We start from the raw sequence: 17,783 nt of genomic DNA on the forward strand, positions 1-17,783 counted from the left end.
AGCTTGATGGTTGCTGTGGATTTACCCTTCAGATCTGTGGCTAGAGAATCCACGTCGTATCCCAGGAGCAGCAATGTGTAGAAAAAGAAACCGTGCTGCTGAGGATCTGCGCAGAAATCCACAAGATGCAGCGCCATGTCCACCAGTCATTCCTCTGCCTCTCTCCCCGTGGCCATCATCTTGTGCAGTGCTGCTGGAATCCCCTTGCAGATTTGACTGTGGATCTGTAAAAATGTCAGCAGTGGATTTTCCCGTCCTGGGTGAACGTCTGTGTCAGTATATTTGGAACTCGAGAAGCTGCAGGAAAGGTGAGTGTAAGGTCTGGTGATAACTTCACCTCGCTGCGGTGCATGAGCCGCCCGCGTGGGATTGTGTGATCTTATATGTCTCCCTGCTGGGATCCATTCTGTATGTTGTGTTAAGACGCTGGATGATGCGTTGATGTTTTGGCACGCATTCAGATGCTGAGGTTTTGGCGGTGGGTACACAGTTTTTTCCAAGCCTCGTAGATGAACAGCGCAGGCGAAGAAACTTGTAATAAAACTGCGAAACCCCTTGGGGTAGATGCACATGGTCAGTAAATGCTGTGGGTTGGAAGCTGTGTACATTCGCACTGTCTAGATGTTACAGCATAGTGGATGGGATTTCAATGAATCCCATGCCCACTATGTGCACCAACGCCTGGGGATCGTCTGCAGAGACGGACATGTGGCGCTTCTCTGCACATCGCAGCCTATCTTGCAGAGACGTGAGTCTCCTCAAGATAAATCTCACCCGTGTAATGTATTGGACACGGGGAATCTGCACTGTTTGATGAACACGGAGACGTGCTGCATCCAAAGCGCTGCCAATTACTGACCATCTGCACATACCCTAAGTGGTGATGGTGCAATGTCTGGATGATCTTTCCTCACCTGCCACCTGGTGTCCAGCTTTTCCTCCATAGCGTATACAAGTAATGGTGGAAAAGATGGACCCCGCCAGCGAAACTGCCCTGATGTAGGGCAGAGGAACACAGAGTGGCCAGAGGCGGCGAAACATACTCCTCTATGGCAGAGGACGATTGAGGGATCGGGCCAGTGTAACTGTCCTAATCAGCTGAAGGGACTTGGGCGACGAAACATCCTCATCCACAGCATAGGAGCACTGAGTGGCTGGAGGGACCGAGGAGGCGAAATGTAGGAATATAAATCTTAACATGTAATATTTCATTCAAAATAAAGGACACAATAAGACACTTTACGGTGAGGTAAAAGTCCAAGATCATTGTAATTTAGGGCGGTAATGAAGTTGGCAAAGGTCTTATTTGTTCCCATCCAGATGACAAACACATCAATATATCTAAGAGTAGTATACAGGTGCTTATCACAAAATTAGAATATCATCAAAAAGTTAATGTCAGTTCTTCAATACAAAAAGTGAAACACGTTGAATCATTAGTGATCTATTTCTGTTAATGTTGATGATTATGGCTTACAGCCAATGCAACCCCAAAAGTCATTATCTCAGTAAATTTGATTAACAAACTCGTAAATTAGAATAATTAACAAAACACACCTACAGAGGCTTCCTAAGCCTTTAGACAGGTCCCTTAGGCCTGTTTCACACATCCGGTTTTTGGCGTCTGCCAAAGTGTGAAAAAACGGATCCGTTTCTGTTTTGCCACAAACGGATGCTAACGGATCCGTTTTTTGGACGGATCCGCTTTAGCCACTAATGCAAGTCTATGGGAAAAAAAACGGATCCGCCAAAAAAAGCGGATCCGTTTTTTCTTTTTTTGGCAAAACGGTGGATTTTGACGGACGTCTAAAAACGGATGTGTGATCCAGGCCTTAATCTGTTTCAGTAGGCTCCACAATCATGGGGAAGACTGCTGACTTGACAGATGTCCAGAAGGCAGTCACTGACATACTCCACGAAGAGGGTAAGGCCTGGATCACACATCCGTTTTTAGACGTACGTCAAAATCCGCCGTTTTGCAAAAAAACGGATCCGCCATTTTTTTGGCGGATCTGTTTTTTTCCCCATAGACGTGCAATAGTGGCTAAAGCAGATCCGTTAGCATCTGTTTGTGGCAAAACGGATCTGTTTTTTCACACTTTGGTGGACGCAAAAAAACGGATGTGTGAAACAGGCCTAAGCCTCAAAAGGTCATTTCGAAAGAAGCTGCCTGTGTTCAGAATGCTGTATCCAAGCATATTAATGGAAAGTTGAGTGGTAGGAAAAAGTGTGGTGGAAAAAGGTGCACAGGCGACCAGGATAACTGCAGCCTTGAAAGGATTGTTAAGAAAAGGCCATGCAAAAATACGGGTGTAAGGTTCACAAGGAGTGGACTGCTGCTGGAGTCATTGCTTCAAGAGCCACCACACACAGACGTATCCAGTACATGGGCTACAAGTGTCGCATTCCTTGTGTCAAGCCACTCATGACCAATAGACAACGCCAGAAGTGTCTTACCTGGGCCAAGGAGAAAAAGAACTGAACTGTTGCTCAGTGGTCCAAGGTGTTGTTTTCAGATCAAAGTAAATTATGCATTTCATTTGGAAATCAAGGTCCCAGAGTCTGGAGAAAGGGCGAAGAGGCCACAATCCAAGCTGCTTGAGGTCCAGTGTGGAACCAACACACAAGCAGTCAAGAAGTCCCATAAAATAGAATTGTATTCAATAATGCATTGTAAAAACATGGACACTAAAGTACATGGAAACAGAGGGGAGAGAAAAGAGAGCGTGCACAAATGGCGTATAAGCAGGATACAACACCCACACAGACCCAGATTTGCCCAACTTATAAAATATCATGGACCGTAAAAAAGTACAACATATATGAAAGGTCAAGGGGCACATATAGCAGAAACCGGTAGTTGCAATGTTACAGTGACATTTACCATAAGGCAAATATAGAGCAAATGATCATATTCACAATCGGTATCTAAAGAGCCTTGAATGTATTAACATGGAGCAATCATAAAGCAAGTGCTGATGTCAGATCAAAGATTAAAGGGTCTTTAGCATAAGGCGTTACCTGGGAACTCTGGGAGTGGAGTACTGCCGGCCTAACCCCGACACGCGTTTTGGAGCGCTAAGCTCCTTCCTCAGGGATGTCACTGTAAACATTGCAACTACCGGTTTCTGCTATGTGCCCCTTGACCTTTCATATATGTTGTACTTTTTTACGGTCCATGATATTTTATAAGGTTGGCAAATCTGGGTGTGTGTGGGTGTTGTATCTGGCTTATATATGCCATTTTTTCACGCTCTCGTTTCTCTCCCCTCTGTTTCCATGTACTTTAGTGTCCATGTTTTTATAATGCACTATTGAATAAAATTCTATTTTATGGGACTTCTTGACTGCTTGTGTGTTGGTTGCTCTCTATATGGATTGCAGTTGTCCTCATATGTCCTATATACTAAACTTTTTATGTGGCTTATATTCCATGATTCTTTGAATTACTATATTATGTAAGTAATTAGATCTTGATTCCCACATATACCATGTGTACCACAATTGTATTTTACTATTTTGAGGTCCAGTGTGAAGTTTCCACAATCAGTGATGGTTTGGGGAGCCATGTCATCTGCTGGGGTAGGTCCACTGTGTTTTATCAAAACCAAACAGCGCAGCCGTCTACCAAGAGATTTTAAGAGCACTTTATGCTTCCCTCTGCCGACAAGCTTTTTGGAGATTGAAATTTCATTCTCCAGCAGGACTTGGCCCCTGTCCACACTGCCAAAAGTACCAATACCTGGTTTCCAAACAACAGTATCACTGTGCTTGATTGGCCAGCAAACTCAGCTGAACTTAACCTCATAGAGTATCTATGTGGTATTGTCAAGAGGAAGATGAGAGACACCAGACCCAACAATGCAGACGAGCTGAAGGCTGCTATCAAAGCAACCTGGGCTTCCATAACACCTCAGCAGTGCTACAGGCTGATCGCCTCCATGCCACGCTGCGTTGATGCAGTAATTGATGCATAAGGAGCCCCGACCAAGTACTGAGTGCATTTACTGAACATACATTTCAGTAGGCCAACATTTTGGATTTTGCAATCATTTTTTCAAGCTGGTGTTAAAAAGTATTCTAATTTACTAAGTGACTTTTGGGTTTTCATTGGCTGTAAGCCATAATCATCAACATTAACAGAAATAAACACTTGAAATAGATCACTCTGTAATGACTCTATATAATGAGTTACACTTTTTCACTTTTTGTATTGAAGAACTGAAATAAAGTAACCCCTTTACCCCCAAGGGTGGTTTGTACGTTAATGACCGGGCTAATTTTTACAATTCTGACCACTGACCCTTTATAAGGTAATGACTCTGGAACTTTTCAATGGATGTTGGCGATTCTGAGAATTTTTTTTTTTTTTGTGACATATTGTACTTCATGTTAGTGGTAAAATTTGATGACTACCGTTTATTTATGAAAAAAACAGAAATATGGGGCAAATTTTGCAATTTTTAAACTTTGAATTTTTATGCTCTTAACCCCTTAACGACCGCCGATACGCCTTTTAACGGCGGTAATTAAGGGTACTTAAACCACAGCGCCGTGAATTCACGGCGCTGTGGAGTAAGTAAATAGCGCCCCCCCCCCAGTTTCGGATTTTCTCCGGGGTCTCGGCTGCAGGGGGTAGCTGAGACCCCAGGGAACATGAATCGGGTCGGTTTTTGCCGACCCCGCTTTTGCGATCGCCGTTATTAACACTATAACGGCGACCGGAAAAAAAAAGCCGCGATTTTGCATTTAATTTCTCTTTCCTCTGATGTGATCGCACATCAGAGGAGAGAGAAAGAGGGTCCCCGATTTCCCCCCCCCCCCCCCCCGGTACCTCAACGTGGTCCAGGGCCCCCTCCCGGTGGTCCTGTGTCCCTCCGGTGGGCGCTGCCATCTTGGATCCGGAGAAAATGGTGGGTGCATGCGCAGTGCGCCCGCCGGGAATCTGCAGGCTCCGGCTGGCAGATTCCATTCATTCATTTTGATCACTATGATAAACTATCATAGTGATCAAAATAAAAAAAAAAAAAAGTACATAACCCCCCGTTTATCACCCTTTTGGTTAGGCCAACATAACAAAATAAAGAAAATATTTTTTTTTTTCAGTTTTCCGCTAGGGTTAGAATTAGGGTTGGGATTAGGGTTAGGGGTGTGTTGGGGTTAGGGTTGGAGCAAGAATTGAGGGATTTCCACTATTTACCAACTTTGGAGGGGTCTAAAAAAAAAAATCACTTTTGTGGAAATAAAAAAAGACTTTATTTTCACGGCTTTGCGTTTATAAACTTCTGTGAAGCGCTTGGGGGTTCAAAGTGCTCACCACACATCTAGATAAGCTCCTTGGGGGGTCTAACTTCCAAAATGGGGTCACTTGTGGGGGGGGGGGTTTCCACTGTTTAGGTACATCAGGGGCTCTGCAAACGCAACATGACGCCCGCAGACCATTCCATCAAAGTCTGCATTCCAAAATGGCACTCCTTCCCTTCCAAGCTCTCCCATGCGCCCAAACAGTGGTTCCCCCCCACATATGGGGTATCAGTGTACTCAGGACAAATCGCACAACAACTGTGGGGGTATGATTTCTCCTGTTACCCTTGTAAAAATAAAAATTTGGGGGGCGAAAAGATCATTTTTGTAGAAAAAAATGGATTTTTTATTTTCACGGCTCTACGTTATAAACTTCTGTGAAGCACATGAAGGTTCAAAGTGCTCACCACACATCTACATAAGTTCCTTAAGGGGTCTAGTTTCCAAAATGGGGTCACTTATTGCAGGTTTCCACTGTTTAGGCACATTAAGGGCTCTCTGAACGCAGCATGGCATCCGATCTCAATTCCAGCCAATTCTGCGTTGAAAAAGTCAAACGGCGCTCCATCCCTTGCAAGCTCTGCCGTGTGCTGAAAAAGTGGTTTACCCCCACATATGGGGGATCGGCGTATTCAGGAGAAATTTTACAACAAATTTTGTTGTTGATTTTCTCTTAACACTTGAGAAAATAAAAAAAATTTCTTCTGAAATAAATTTTTTGCAAAAAAAGTTTAATGTTAATTTTTTTTCCCTCCACATTGCTTTAGTTCCTGTGAAGCACGTAAAGGTTTAATAAAGTTCTTGAATCTGGTTTTGAGCACCTTGAGGGGTCTAGTTTTTAGAATGGTGCCACTTTTGGGTATTTTCTGTCATGTACACCCCTCAAAATGACTTTTAATTTGATGTGGTCCCTAAAAAAAATGGTTTTGTAAATTTTGTCGTAAAAATGAGAAATCGCTCATCAACTTTTAACCCTTATTACTTCCTAACAAAAAAAAAATTTTGCTTCCAAAATTGTGCCGATGTAAAGTAGACATGTGGGAAATGTTATTTATTAAGAAATTTGTGTGACATCTCTTTGATTTAAGGGCATAAAAATTTAAAGTTTTAAAATTGCAAAATTTTCACCATATTTCCTTTTTTTTTCATAAATAAACACAAGACTTATCGAAGAAATGTTACCACTATCATGAAATACAATATGTCATGAAAAAACATTCTCAGAATCCGCGGGATCCATTAAAGCATTCCAGAGTTATAACCTCATAAAGTGAGTGGTCAGAATTGTAAAAATTGGCCTGGTCATTAAGCTGCAAACTGGCTCCGTCACTAAGGGGTTAAAACAGAGAAATGTCACACAAGATAGTTAATAAATAACATTTCTCCCATGTCTACTATACAACAATTTTGGAAACCAAATTTTTTTGTCAGGAAGTTAAAAGTTGACCAGTGATTTCTCATTTTTACAACAAAATTTACAAAACCATTTTTTAAGGGACCGCTTCACATTTGAAGTCACTTTGAAGGCTCAATATGGCAGAAAATACCCAAAAGTGACACCATTCTAAAAACTGCACCCCTCAAGCTGATCAAAAGCACATTCAAGAAGTTTATTAACCCTTCTGGTGTTTCACAGGAAAAGAAGCAACGTGGAAGGAAAAAATGAACATTTGACTTTTTAGTCACAAAAATGATCTTTTAGCAACAATTTTTTTCGTTTCACAAGGGTAAAAGGAGAAAATGGACAAATAAAGTTGTTGTGCAATTTGTCCTGAGTACGTCAACACTCCATATGTGGGGGAAAACCACTGTTTGGGCGCACGGCAGGACTCTGAAGGGAAGAAGCGCCGTTTGACTTTTTCAAGCCAAAATTGGCTGGAATTGAGATCGGATGCCTTGTCACGTTTGGAGATGTTTTCCACAAACATGATCTTTTAGTCTCCAATTGTTTTTTTATTTTTCCAAGGGTAACAGTAGAAATTAGACCCCAAAAGTTGTTTATCAATTTGTCCTGAGTACGCTAGTGCCCCATATGTGGGAGAAAACTACTGTTTAGGCACACATTGGGGCTCGAAAAGGAAGTAGGTGACGTTTTGGAATGCAGACTTTGATGGAATGGTCTGCGGGTATCATGTTCTTTTTGCAGAGTGTTTCCACCCACCAGTCTAGGAGCAAGTTAGCATATGATGGGGGCACAGAGGCTCCCCATTGCTGTGTCCCGGAGCTCATGGAAGTGCTTTCTATGGGAAAAAAAGGCATTTGTAGTCAGGAGGACATCCAGACATTTCAATATGAAATAATTGTGTTATTAAACTGTCAGCGATATCCTGCGGTACCCACGTGCCAGAAGTGATGCATGAGGCTCATCGCACTTTGCGGTCCACGGCAATCACCAATGGGGCTTCACTGTGCCTGCGCACCGGACACTGCATCTTAAATTCACTGCATTAGTTCGTGTCTCAGGCCGGTGACATGGTGCCATTGAAAGGGGTGCGTACGGACACTCATTGGAGGCTGACCGGAACGAGGGTCTGCATTCCCCGGTGGGCTGCGCTCCCATTTAAATGGACGTTGTATGGGATCTGCACACTACAGGAGGGTTTTGTTTCTGCCCTGACATGTTGAAGTCCTTTATCCTGTCTGTCATATTGCCTGAGCAGTCCCATGAGGGATTAAATATGTTGGAGGCAATTTTCTTTATCTACTGCCATCCTGGTGGGGGTCCAAGATGCAGAAATCTACATACCACTGTGATGCTGAGTGTTCCTCAGGATCCCTTACACATAGGTGTCAGAGGGCCAATGTCTGCCTGGACTGGTGAGATTGTGCCACTGGTGTCTCATGGCTGTAGATCTATTTCTATGACACCCTGTCAGGTGCAGTGTTGTGTGTGTCAGTGGTGCTGACCACAGTAGCCACTTCTGCTATATAGCCATTCATCTGACCTGCATTGCTTTTAGCCAGTCTGTTTTGAACCTTTTTTAAGAAGTCTCATTGTGTCCTTTATTTTTAATGAAATATGATATTACGTGTTCTGTTCCTCCTTCTTTTACCCTTAATCATCATGTGTGGGATCATTATCCTTTACTTTATTTTCCGATCAAAATCAAACGTGCTTTTCTTCTATCAGGGTGGTGAAATATTGTCATCTACGGCAGCAAAACATGGAAGGATCAGGGCAACAACACATCGCCAACTATGGCGGAGGGATTGGGGTGGAGACAGATCATCTATGGTGGAAGAACCCTGAGGGAGCGGGGCGGTGACGCATCGTCATCTTCTGCAGCGGAACAGGGAGGGACCAGGGCGATGACACACTGTCATCTCCACAGAGGGACCGAGGGTGACGCCACATCATCATCTATGGCAGAGGGAAACAGATGGAATGGGGCGGCGACATCGTGTTATCTACAGTAGAGGAACCTAGAGGGACTGGGGACACGTCATCTACGGCGGCGGAATATAGAGGGATCGGGGCAATGACACATCGTCATCTATGGTGGAGAGACCGTCATTAACGGCAGAGAGACTTGAGCGGTGACACATCGTCATCGACGGCAGAGAGATATGGAGGGACTGTGTCGTTACACATCGTCATCTATGGCGGAGGGACCGTCATCTATGGCAGAGGGACATGGAGGGGACTGGGGCGGTGACACATCGTCATCTACGGCAGAGGGACATGGAGGGGCCGGGGCAGCGACGCACTGTCATCTACGGCAGAGGGACATGGAGTGGCCGGGCAGCGACACGCCGTCATCTACGGCAGAGGGACATGGAGGGACCGGGGAGGCGACACCGTCATCTACGGCGAAGGGACGGGGCAGAGGCACATTATATATGGAGGAGGGACCAGGGAGGTGACACATCGTCAACTACGGCGAAGGGACCAGGGCGGTGACACATCGTCATCGATGGCAGAGAGATACGGAGGGACTGGGGCGGGGACACATCCTCATCTTCGATGGAGGGACCAGGGCAGCAACACATCATCTATGGCAGAGGGACATAGGACTGGAGCGGTGACACCGTCATCTACGGCAGAGAGATATGGAGGGACTGGGGTGGGGACACATTGTCATCTACAGCAGAAGGACTGGGGCGGCGACACATTGTCATCGACGGCAAAGAGATACGGAGGGACAGGCGGGGACACATCGTCATCTACGGTGGAGGGACTGTGTCGCTACACATCGTCATCTACAGCGGAGGGACACCGTCATCTATGGCAGAGAGATACGGAGGGACTGGGGCGGGGACACCGTCATCTACGGCAGAGGGACATTGAGGGACCGGGCGGCGACACATCGTCATCTACGGCATAAGAAGGACATGGAGAGATCGGGGCGGCAACACCGTCATCTACAGCGGAGGGACCAGGGCAGAGGCACATTACGGCGGTTACACATCATCTACGGCGGAGGGACCGATGCTGGTGACACATCGTCATCGACGGCAGAGAGATACAGAGGGACTGGGGTGGGGACACATCGTCATCTACGGCGGAGGGACCGGAGCAGCGACACATCATCTATGGCAGAGGGACACAGAAGGACTGGGGCGGCGACATAGTCATCTACGGCAAAGAGATACGGAGAGACTGGGGTGGAGACACATTGTCATCTACCGCGGAGGGTCCGGGGTGGTGATGCATCATCATCTACAGCAGAGGGATACAGGACTGGGACAGCAACATCATCATCTACGGCAGAGGGACCGGGGCGGTGACACATCGTCATCTACAGCAGAGGGACATGGAGTAACCGGGGTGGCAACACCGTCATCTATGGCCGAGGGATCGGGGCAGAGGCACATTATCTACGGTGGAGGGACTGGGGCGGTGACACATCATCTACGGCAGAGGGACTGGGGCGGTGACACATCATCATTGACGGCAGAGCGATACGGAGGGACTAGGGTCGGGACACATTGTTATCTACAGCGGAGGGACCGGGGGCAGGGACATCATCTATGGCAGAGGGACAAAGAAGGACTGGAGCGGCGACACCGTCATCTATGGCAGAGAGATACGGAGGGACTGGGGCGGGGACACATTGTCATCTACAGGGGAGGGACGGGGAGCGGCGACACATCATCTACGGCAGAGGGACACAGAAGGACTGGGACGGTGACACCGTCATCTACGGTGACGGGACCGGGGCAGTGACACATCATCTACGGTGGAGGGACTGGGGCGGCGACACATTGTCATCTACGGCAGAGGGACATGGAGGGGCTGGGGCGGTGACACCGTCATCTATGGCGGAGGGACCGGGGCACAGGCACATTAAGGGGCCGGGGCGGTGACACCGTCATCTATGGCAGAGGGACCGGGGCACAGGCACATTATCACATTATCTACGATGGAGGGACCGGGGCGGTGACACATCGTCAACTACAGCGAAGGGACCGGGGCGGTGACACATCATCTACGGTGGAGGGATCGGGGCGGTGACACCGTCATCTACGGCGGAGGGACCGGGGCAGTGACACATCATCTACGGTGGAGGGATCGGGGCGGTGACACCGTCATCTACGGCGGAGGGACCGGGGCAGTGACACATTGTCATCTATGCCAGAGGGACGGGGTTGGCGACACATTGTCATCTACGGCAGAGGGACATAGAGGGGCTGGGGCGGTGACATCGTCATCTATGGCAGAGCGATAAGGAGGGATCGGGGCGGTGGCGGCACATTGTCATCTACGGCGGAGGGAGCGGGGCTGGGACACATCGTCAGCTACGGCAGAGGGACACTGGAGGGACAGGAGCGGTGACACGTAATCTACGGCAAAGGGACGCGGTAGGACTGGGGCGGGGAGACATCGTTATCTACGGCAGAGCAAAGAGGGATGAGGGGTGGCAAAGCCATCCTCATCACCACCGGAGAAACACTGAGTGACCGGAGAGATCATAGGGAAGTGGCACCATTCAGATCCCAGGTGTTTGGCTGCACACCTCACAGCTGCCCCTGGACAGGAGGATGTGCAGGTGGAGAAGCTTTTAGTGTTTATCACCTTGTCATGTAGTAGAGGTTGTCCATGCAGTACCCGGGGAGCCCGCCTAGGGGTGTCAGGCTGCTGTGACGACGCTCTCCCTCCCTGTTGACCATAGAGCTGGCGGAAGTCCGGGTGTAGTAAGATGGCGGACTGCGATTACGAGTCGGTGTTGTGTGTGAAGCCGGAAGTTCACGTTTACCGGATTCCTCCCCGATCGTCCAACCGGGGATACAGGTGAGTGTGGGGCGGGGACTCCGGGGAGGAGCCGCTGTTCAGGGGTAACCCGTGTCTCTTTCACAGAGCGGCGGAATGGCAGCTGGACCAACCGGCCTGGAGCGGCCGCCTCCGCATCACCGCCAGGGGGAAGATGGCGTACATCAAGCTGGAGGACCGGAGCTCTGGTGAGGAGAAGAAGACAGGAGGACCGTGATAATGAGGGGAGAGGAGCGTAATAGCTGGATGGGACTGTGAGGGGAAAGAAGCATAATAGTGGGACGGTGAGGGGAGAGGAGCGTAATAGCGGGACGGTGAGGGGAGAGGAGCGTAATAGCGGGACGGCGAGGGGAGAGGAGCGTAATAGCGGGATGGCGAGGGGAGAGGAGCGTAATAGCGGGACGGCGAGGGGAGAGGAGCGTAATAGCGGGACGGCGAGGGGAGAGGAGCGTAATAGCGGGACGGCGAGGGGAGAGGAGCGTAATAGCGGGACAGTGAGGGGAGAGGAGCGTAATAGCGGGACAGTGAGGGGAGAGGAGCGTAATAGCGGGACGGTAAGGGGAGAGGAGCGTAATAGCGGGACGGGAAGGGGAGAGGAGCGTAATAGCGGGACGGCGAGGGGAGAGGAGCGTAATAGCGGGACGGCGAGGGGAGAGGTGCGTAATAGCGGGACGGCGAGGGGAGAGGAGCGTAATAGCGGGACGGCGAGGGGAGAGGAGCGTAATAGCGGGACGGTGAGGGGAGAGGAGCGTAATAGCGGGACGGCGAGGGGAGAGGAGCGTAATAGCGGGACGGCGAGGGGAGAGGAGCGTAATAGCGGGACGGCGAGGGGAGAGGAGCGTAATAGCGGGATGGCGAGGGGAGAGGAGCGTAATAGCGGGACGGCGAGGGGAGAGGAGCGTAATAGCGGGATGGCGAGGGGAGAGGAGCGTAATAGCGGGACAGTGAGGGGAGAGGAGCGTAATAGCGGGACGGTAAGGGGAGAGGAGCGTAATAGCGGGACGGTAAGGGGAGAGGAGCGTAATAGCGGGACGGCGAGGGGAGAGGAGCGTAATAGCGGGACGGCGAGGGGAGAGGTGCGTAATAGCGGGACGGCGAGGGGAGAGGTGCGTAATAGCGGGACGGCGAGGGGAGAGGAGCGTAATAGCGGGACGGCGAGGGGAGAGGAGCGTAATAGCGGGACGGCGAGGGGAGAGGAGCGTAATAGCGGGACGGCGAGGGGAGAGGAGCGTAATAGCGGGACGGCGAGGGGAGAGGAGCGTAATAGCGGGACGGCGAGGGGAGAGGAGCGTAATAGCGGGACGGCGAGGGGAGAGGAGCGTAATAGCGGGACGGCGAGGGGAGAGGAGCGTAATAGCGGGACGGCGAGGGGAGAGGAGCGTAATAGCGGGACGGCGAGGGGAGAGGAGCGTAATAGCAGGACGGTGAGGGGAGAGGAGGGTAATAATGTGACATATACTTGGAGCAGTAATGTCTCGTCAGTCTGAACCGCCTATAGTTTGGGGCGACGTCTCTTTCCTCTGTTTCTCCTTTGAGCTGAGGTCGTGGCCGCTGTTTGCACTCACCGTACAGACGGTGACTCAGACTGTCTCGTAATGAGGTGCCGGCCGCAAGCACCCGATGTCATCTGTATTGTTAGGACTGTACAACTGCAGACCTGCACCGCATATTAACCCATCCCCCCCTCTATGTGAGCTCTGTATCGCACTGGCTCTGACTGCCATGTTGGTCACCCGCCTCTCTCCGCAGGGGAGCTCTTCGCCCAGGCGTCGGTGGAGCAGTTTCCAGGAATCGCTGTGGAAAATGTTGTTGATTCAAGTCGTTATTTTGTGATTTGCATTGAGGACGGGACTGGTGAGTGCTCGCAGGGTGCCCATAGGGATGTGCCTCCCACCTGTGTGTCCTACCTTTTCTTTTCCTGCAGGTCGGCGGGCGTTCATCGGGGTGGGATTTGCTGACCGCGGGGATGCATTTGACTTCAATGTGGCTCTGCAGGATCACTTCAAGTAAGTCCCACCGAGGAGGCACCAGTGTGTATACAGTAGGGTGACCGCAAAAAATCGATGTCGGAATTTTGTCCGTCTGGACCCCACAAAACGATTCCCCTTTCCAGATATTGAGAGAGCCAAAATTTGAGCTCGATCAAACGACGTTAACCCGTGCCGCTCGTCGCTCAAAGTTTGAAAAAAATCCAAATTGAGGTATTTTAAGATTTAGACTAAGTGCACACGTACCGGAACTCTCGCGGAAATTACCGCGAGAATTCCAGAATTCCAGTCCGCGGGAAAATCGCATTTTAAATTCCCGCGATTTTCCCGCGGAAAAACTAGCATTTTGCAAGCGTATTTAGCTTGCAGAATGCTAGCGTTTTCTAAGCGATCTATAGCATCGCTTGGAGAACTGATTGACAGGTTGGTCACACTCGTCAAACATAGTGTTTGACGATTGTGACCAGCTTTTTACTACTGAGGCCGCCTATGCAGCATCAGTAGTAAAAGATAGAATGTAAAAAAAAAAAAAAAAAAAAATGGTGTTATTCTTACCTTCCGACGTCCCGCGCATCCGTTCCCAGTAATCCTTTGCGAAAATGCCCGCGATGACGTCTGTTCTCGCGGGATCGCGACGTCTCGCGAATGACCGCGAGACTTTGCGATCCCGCGAGAACGGACGTCATCGCGAGCATTTTCGTAAAGGATTACTGGGAACGAGAGCGTGGAGAGAGGCGGGAAGGCTGCGCGGGACGTCGGAGGGTGAGAATAACAATATTTTTTATTTTAAATTCTATTTTTTACAGGGATATGGTACCCAAAGCCCGGAGGACAGTCTCCTCCTCCGGACCATGGGTACCATCCGCAATTGTTCTGCTTACTTTCCGCATGGTGTGCACAGCCACATGTGGGAAATAAGCGGAACAATGCATTCCTATGGGTGCGGGATCGCCGCGGTTCCGCAAATTAATGAGCATGCTGCGGTTTTTACCGCGAAGCGATTCCGCCGCGGTAAAAACCGCAGCATTAGCACAGCATTGCGGAATCCCATAGGAATGCATGGGATGCTTATTTTTCGCGTTTTCGCGGCAAAATCGCGCGGTTAAAACCGCCGCGGAAACGCGAAAAAAAACGCCACGTGTGAACTCAGCCTTAGGTATTTTGCATAGTCTGTTAGACTATAAAGAATGTGACAACAACATTGCAGAAATAGCCCTGACCAAATTTTCGAACCATTTGTGGTATTTGAATGCAGAGTTGGTGGGATTATCGTTTTTTGATCCCACCATTACAGACAATGAAAAGTTGTTAATGGCTAATAAATTGGTCAGTAGCACAGATGAACCATCAGAGCACGCTAACCTACACGAGTTGATAATTTTACATAGTTATCTAATCTATTCTAGAGCTTTTGTTAAAGTAGTTTTTGAAACGTCAGAATATAATGCTTGGCATTTGCTTACAACTTGCAGGACATATTGCTTTTGTTCTTCATCTTTTGTCAGAAGGTCGTTAAAGTCGGTTACTTCCTACCTCTTTTAATTTTTCTTTCCTAACTTTTGGATTTACAACCCTAGCGTGCTCTGATGGTTCATCTGTGCTACTGAGCAATTTATTAGCCATTAACAACTTTTCATTGTCTGTAATGGTGGGATCAAAAATACGATAATCCCACCAACTCTGCATTCAAATACCACAAATGGTTCGAAAATTTGGTCAGGGCTATTTCTGCAATGTTGTTCTCACATTCTTTATAGTCTAACAGACTATGCAAAATACCTAAATCTTAAAATACCTCAATTTGGATTTTTTCAAACTTTGAGCGACGAGCGGCACGGGTTAACGTTGTTTGATCAAGCTCAAATTTTGGCTCTCTCAATATCTGGAAAGGGGAATCTTTTTGTGGGGTCCAGATGAACAAGCTTCTGACATTTTTTTTCCCCCATATGAGATCCGGTCACCCTAGTATACAGTGTCTATGTGTATACGCCAAGATTTCTGGTCCATCTGTGGCGTTCACTGCGGCTGATTTCCGGGCTGCCTATGGTGGTCGCGGTGGCTGATTTCCGGGCGGTTATGGCGGCTGGCTTCCGGCCCGCCTGTGGCGGTAGCTGGTTTCCAGGCCGCCTGTGGCGGTCGCGCCAACTGGTTCTCGGGCCACCTGTGGCGGTTGCGGCGTTTGGTTTCCGGGTCGCCTGTGGCGTTTGCGGCGGCTGGTTTCCAGGTCGCCTGTGGCGGTTGCGGCGGCTAGTTTCCGGATCGCCTGTGGCGTTTGCAGAGGCTGGTTTCCAGGTCGCCTGTGGCGGTTGCGGCGGCTAGTTTCCGAATCGCTTGTGGCGGTCGCGGCGGCTGGTTTCCGGGCCGCCTGTGGCGGTCGCGGCGGCTGGTTTCCGGGCCGCCTGTGGCGGTCGCGGCGGCTGGTTTCCGGGCCGCCTGTGGCGGTCGCGGCGGCTGGTTTCCGGGCCGCCTGTGGCGGTCGCGGCGGCTGGTTTCCGGGCCGCCTGTGGCGGTTGCGGCGACTGGTTTCTGGGCATCTAAGTTTTGTGACTCCCGTCTCCATCTTTCCACCTCCAGGTGGGTGAAGCAGCAGTCAGAATTTGCCAAACAAGCTCAGAACCCTGATGCGGGACCGAAACTGGACCTTGGCTTCAAGGAGGGACAGACTATCAAAATCAACATAGCCGTAGGTGGAGGGCGGTCAAACCCGCTGGGACCGGAGTTCTCTGGTGACGGGTCGGGTTTAACACGTGTCTAGTGTGTGTCGTTTGAGTCCTGCGGGCTGCAGACTCTGCTACAACGTGTGTCAGTAGCGTAATAGAAGAATAAAATATAACATTTAATAGTTAAAAACTTTATCCCAAAAGGCATAAACAAAAATGCATAAAATATTAAAGTAGCTGATACAAGCGGGATATCTCCGATGAATGAAAAGGGGTCTCCCCAAGAATCTGTGCCATCAATGTAAAGCAAAAAAACCCATTACAGGTTTCCTCACCGGACAACCTTTTCCATTTTTACACAATATGGACAATTGGCCCTAAATGTACAGCAGACATTGATCGTAATAAAATGCTGGATAAACAGTTTTCTCTAAATATTGGCCCTCTGGGCACTGGAGACAAAGCCTCCAAAATGCAGCTATTTTGATTATTGGGTTACGGTGAAGGTTTTTCATAAATAATTTACACGCTCCGTGTCAATCACCCAGAGATTAGGGAAAACATACCATAATTCAATAAGTGTAACTGGCGAAAGACATTTCTATAGTTTTGACTCGTGTCATCAAAAACATGGAACAATCTTGTTGTGAGGCCGAAACGTCAAAGATGTCGCTTCTTCACCGTCCAATAGAAATAAAGATTTTCCACTTTTGCAACAATCCATGTGTGCAGTGACTCTATATTTGACTTATGCTAGCGGGACTACTAGTTCCATTTTCACTAGCACCGTATATCCACACTTCTTAGTCGAGTGCTAATCATCTCTATTACCTTCAGACGTGTGTAGGCTGCCAATAAGTCATTGAGTGCTCCTACATTATACATACGGCTACAGCTTCATGTCTGCCCTTAACGTCTGATGTCATATCTGGATTACGGGCTGGATATCCAGGTCGTGGCGCCCAGGAGAGCGGTCGTGGCTCGCTCGCGTCACTTTTGGAGGCGTGACAGTAGCAATGAGTAATGCTGATGGGTCGTGATGATCTCTTAGGGGGCAGGCATACAGCCTACAGCGGACCGGTCACCAGTGAGACGTGCCCGTCCCATGTCAGGCCACATGCTTTATCCTTTGATAACAATAGTAGAACAATTTGCAGACAGAGCACGCACCCCTGATGATCCACGCAGGCAACATATCCAGACCACAGAGTCACATGAAGAGAGAGTTCAGGAAAATCAGGTCTATTACAGAAACAGAGGGTCACAGAGAATTGCCCAACAGGCCAGCCAAGAGGTCACCGTATAACTGTATTCAGATGGAGTAGAGCAGATAGAATGCAGTAAAGGACTTAATGTACTTGACACAAACAGAAAAGAAAAAAAGGAGGCAGAGAGTCGGAACCAGTATAGGGGACTTAACGTCCAATGACGGACTTAGTCCGTCATTGGACGCCTCCCACTGTTTGGTGCGGGCTCCGGCGATGAGTCAACACCTTTTCCGGTACATGATAGCTGATCTGATCAGATGACATGTGCCCTGAACAGCTGCAGGTGAAATCGTGATTCACCCGCGGGTGTTAACATGCTGAATGTTGCTGTCAAACTCTGACAGCAGAATTT

The 17,783-nt window shown here is 48.9% G+C and overlaps 1 protein-coding gene across 2 annotated transcripts in view; it reads left to right on the forward strand.

The window, feature by feature from the left end:
* NECAP2 (NECAP endocytosis associated 2) overlaps positions 1 to 17,783 on the forward strand; it is a 28,343-nt gene that overhangs the window by 1,038 nt on the left and 9,522 nt on the right. The window contains exons 2-7 of one of the 2 annotated variants that reach the window (XM_073570263.1): positions 33 to 308; positions 11,418 to 11,536; positions 11,603 to 11,703; positions 13,265 to 13,369; positions 13,440 to 13,521; positions 16,078 to 16,186. In XM_073570263.1, coding sequence (XP_073426364.1) covers positions 11,445 to 11,536; positions 11,603 to 11,703; positions 13,265 to 13,369; positions 13,440 to 13,521; positions 16,078 to 16,186 — 489 coding nt within the window. In that variant the 5' untranslated portion in view covers positions 33 to 308; positions 11,418 to 11,444. Of the gene's footprint in view, positions 1 to 32; positions 309 to 8,170; positions 11,537 to 11,602; positions 11,704 to 13,264; positions 13,370 to 13,439; positions 13,522 to 16,077; positions 16,187 to 17,783 lie in introns of those variants that run through there. The other variant, XM_073570264.1, reaches the window with a different exon arrangement.

This window comes from Dendrobates tinctorius, unplaced genomic scaffold, assembly GCF_039654945.1.
Source record: "Dendrobates tinctorius isolate UK_male_01 unplaced genomic scaffold, ASM3965494v1 ptg000028l, whole genome shotgun sequence".
NCBI classification, from domain to species: domain Eukaryota; kingdom Metazoa; phylum Chordata; class Amphibia; order Anura; family Dendrobatidae; genus Dendrobates; species Dendrobates tinctorius.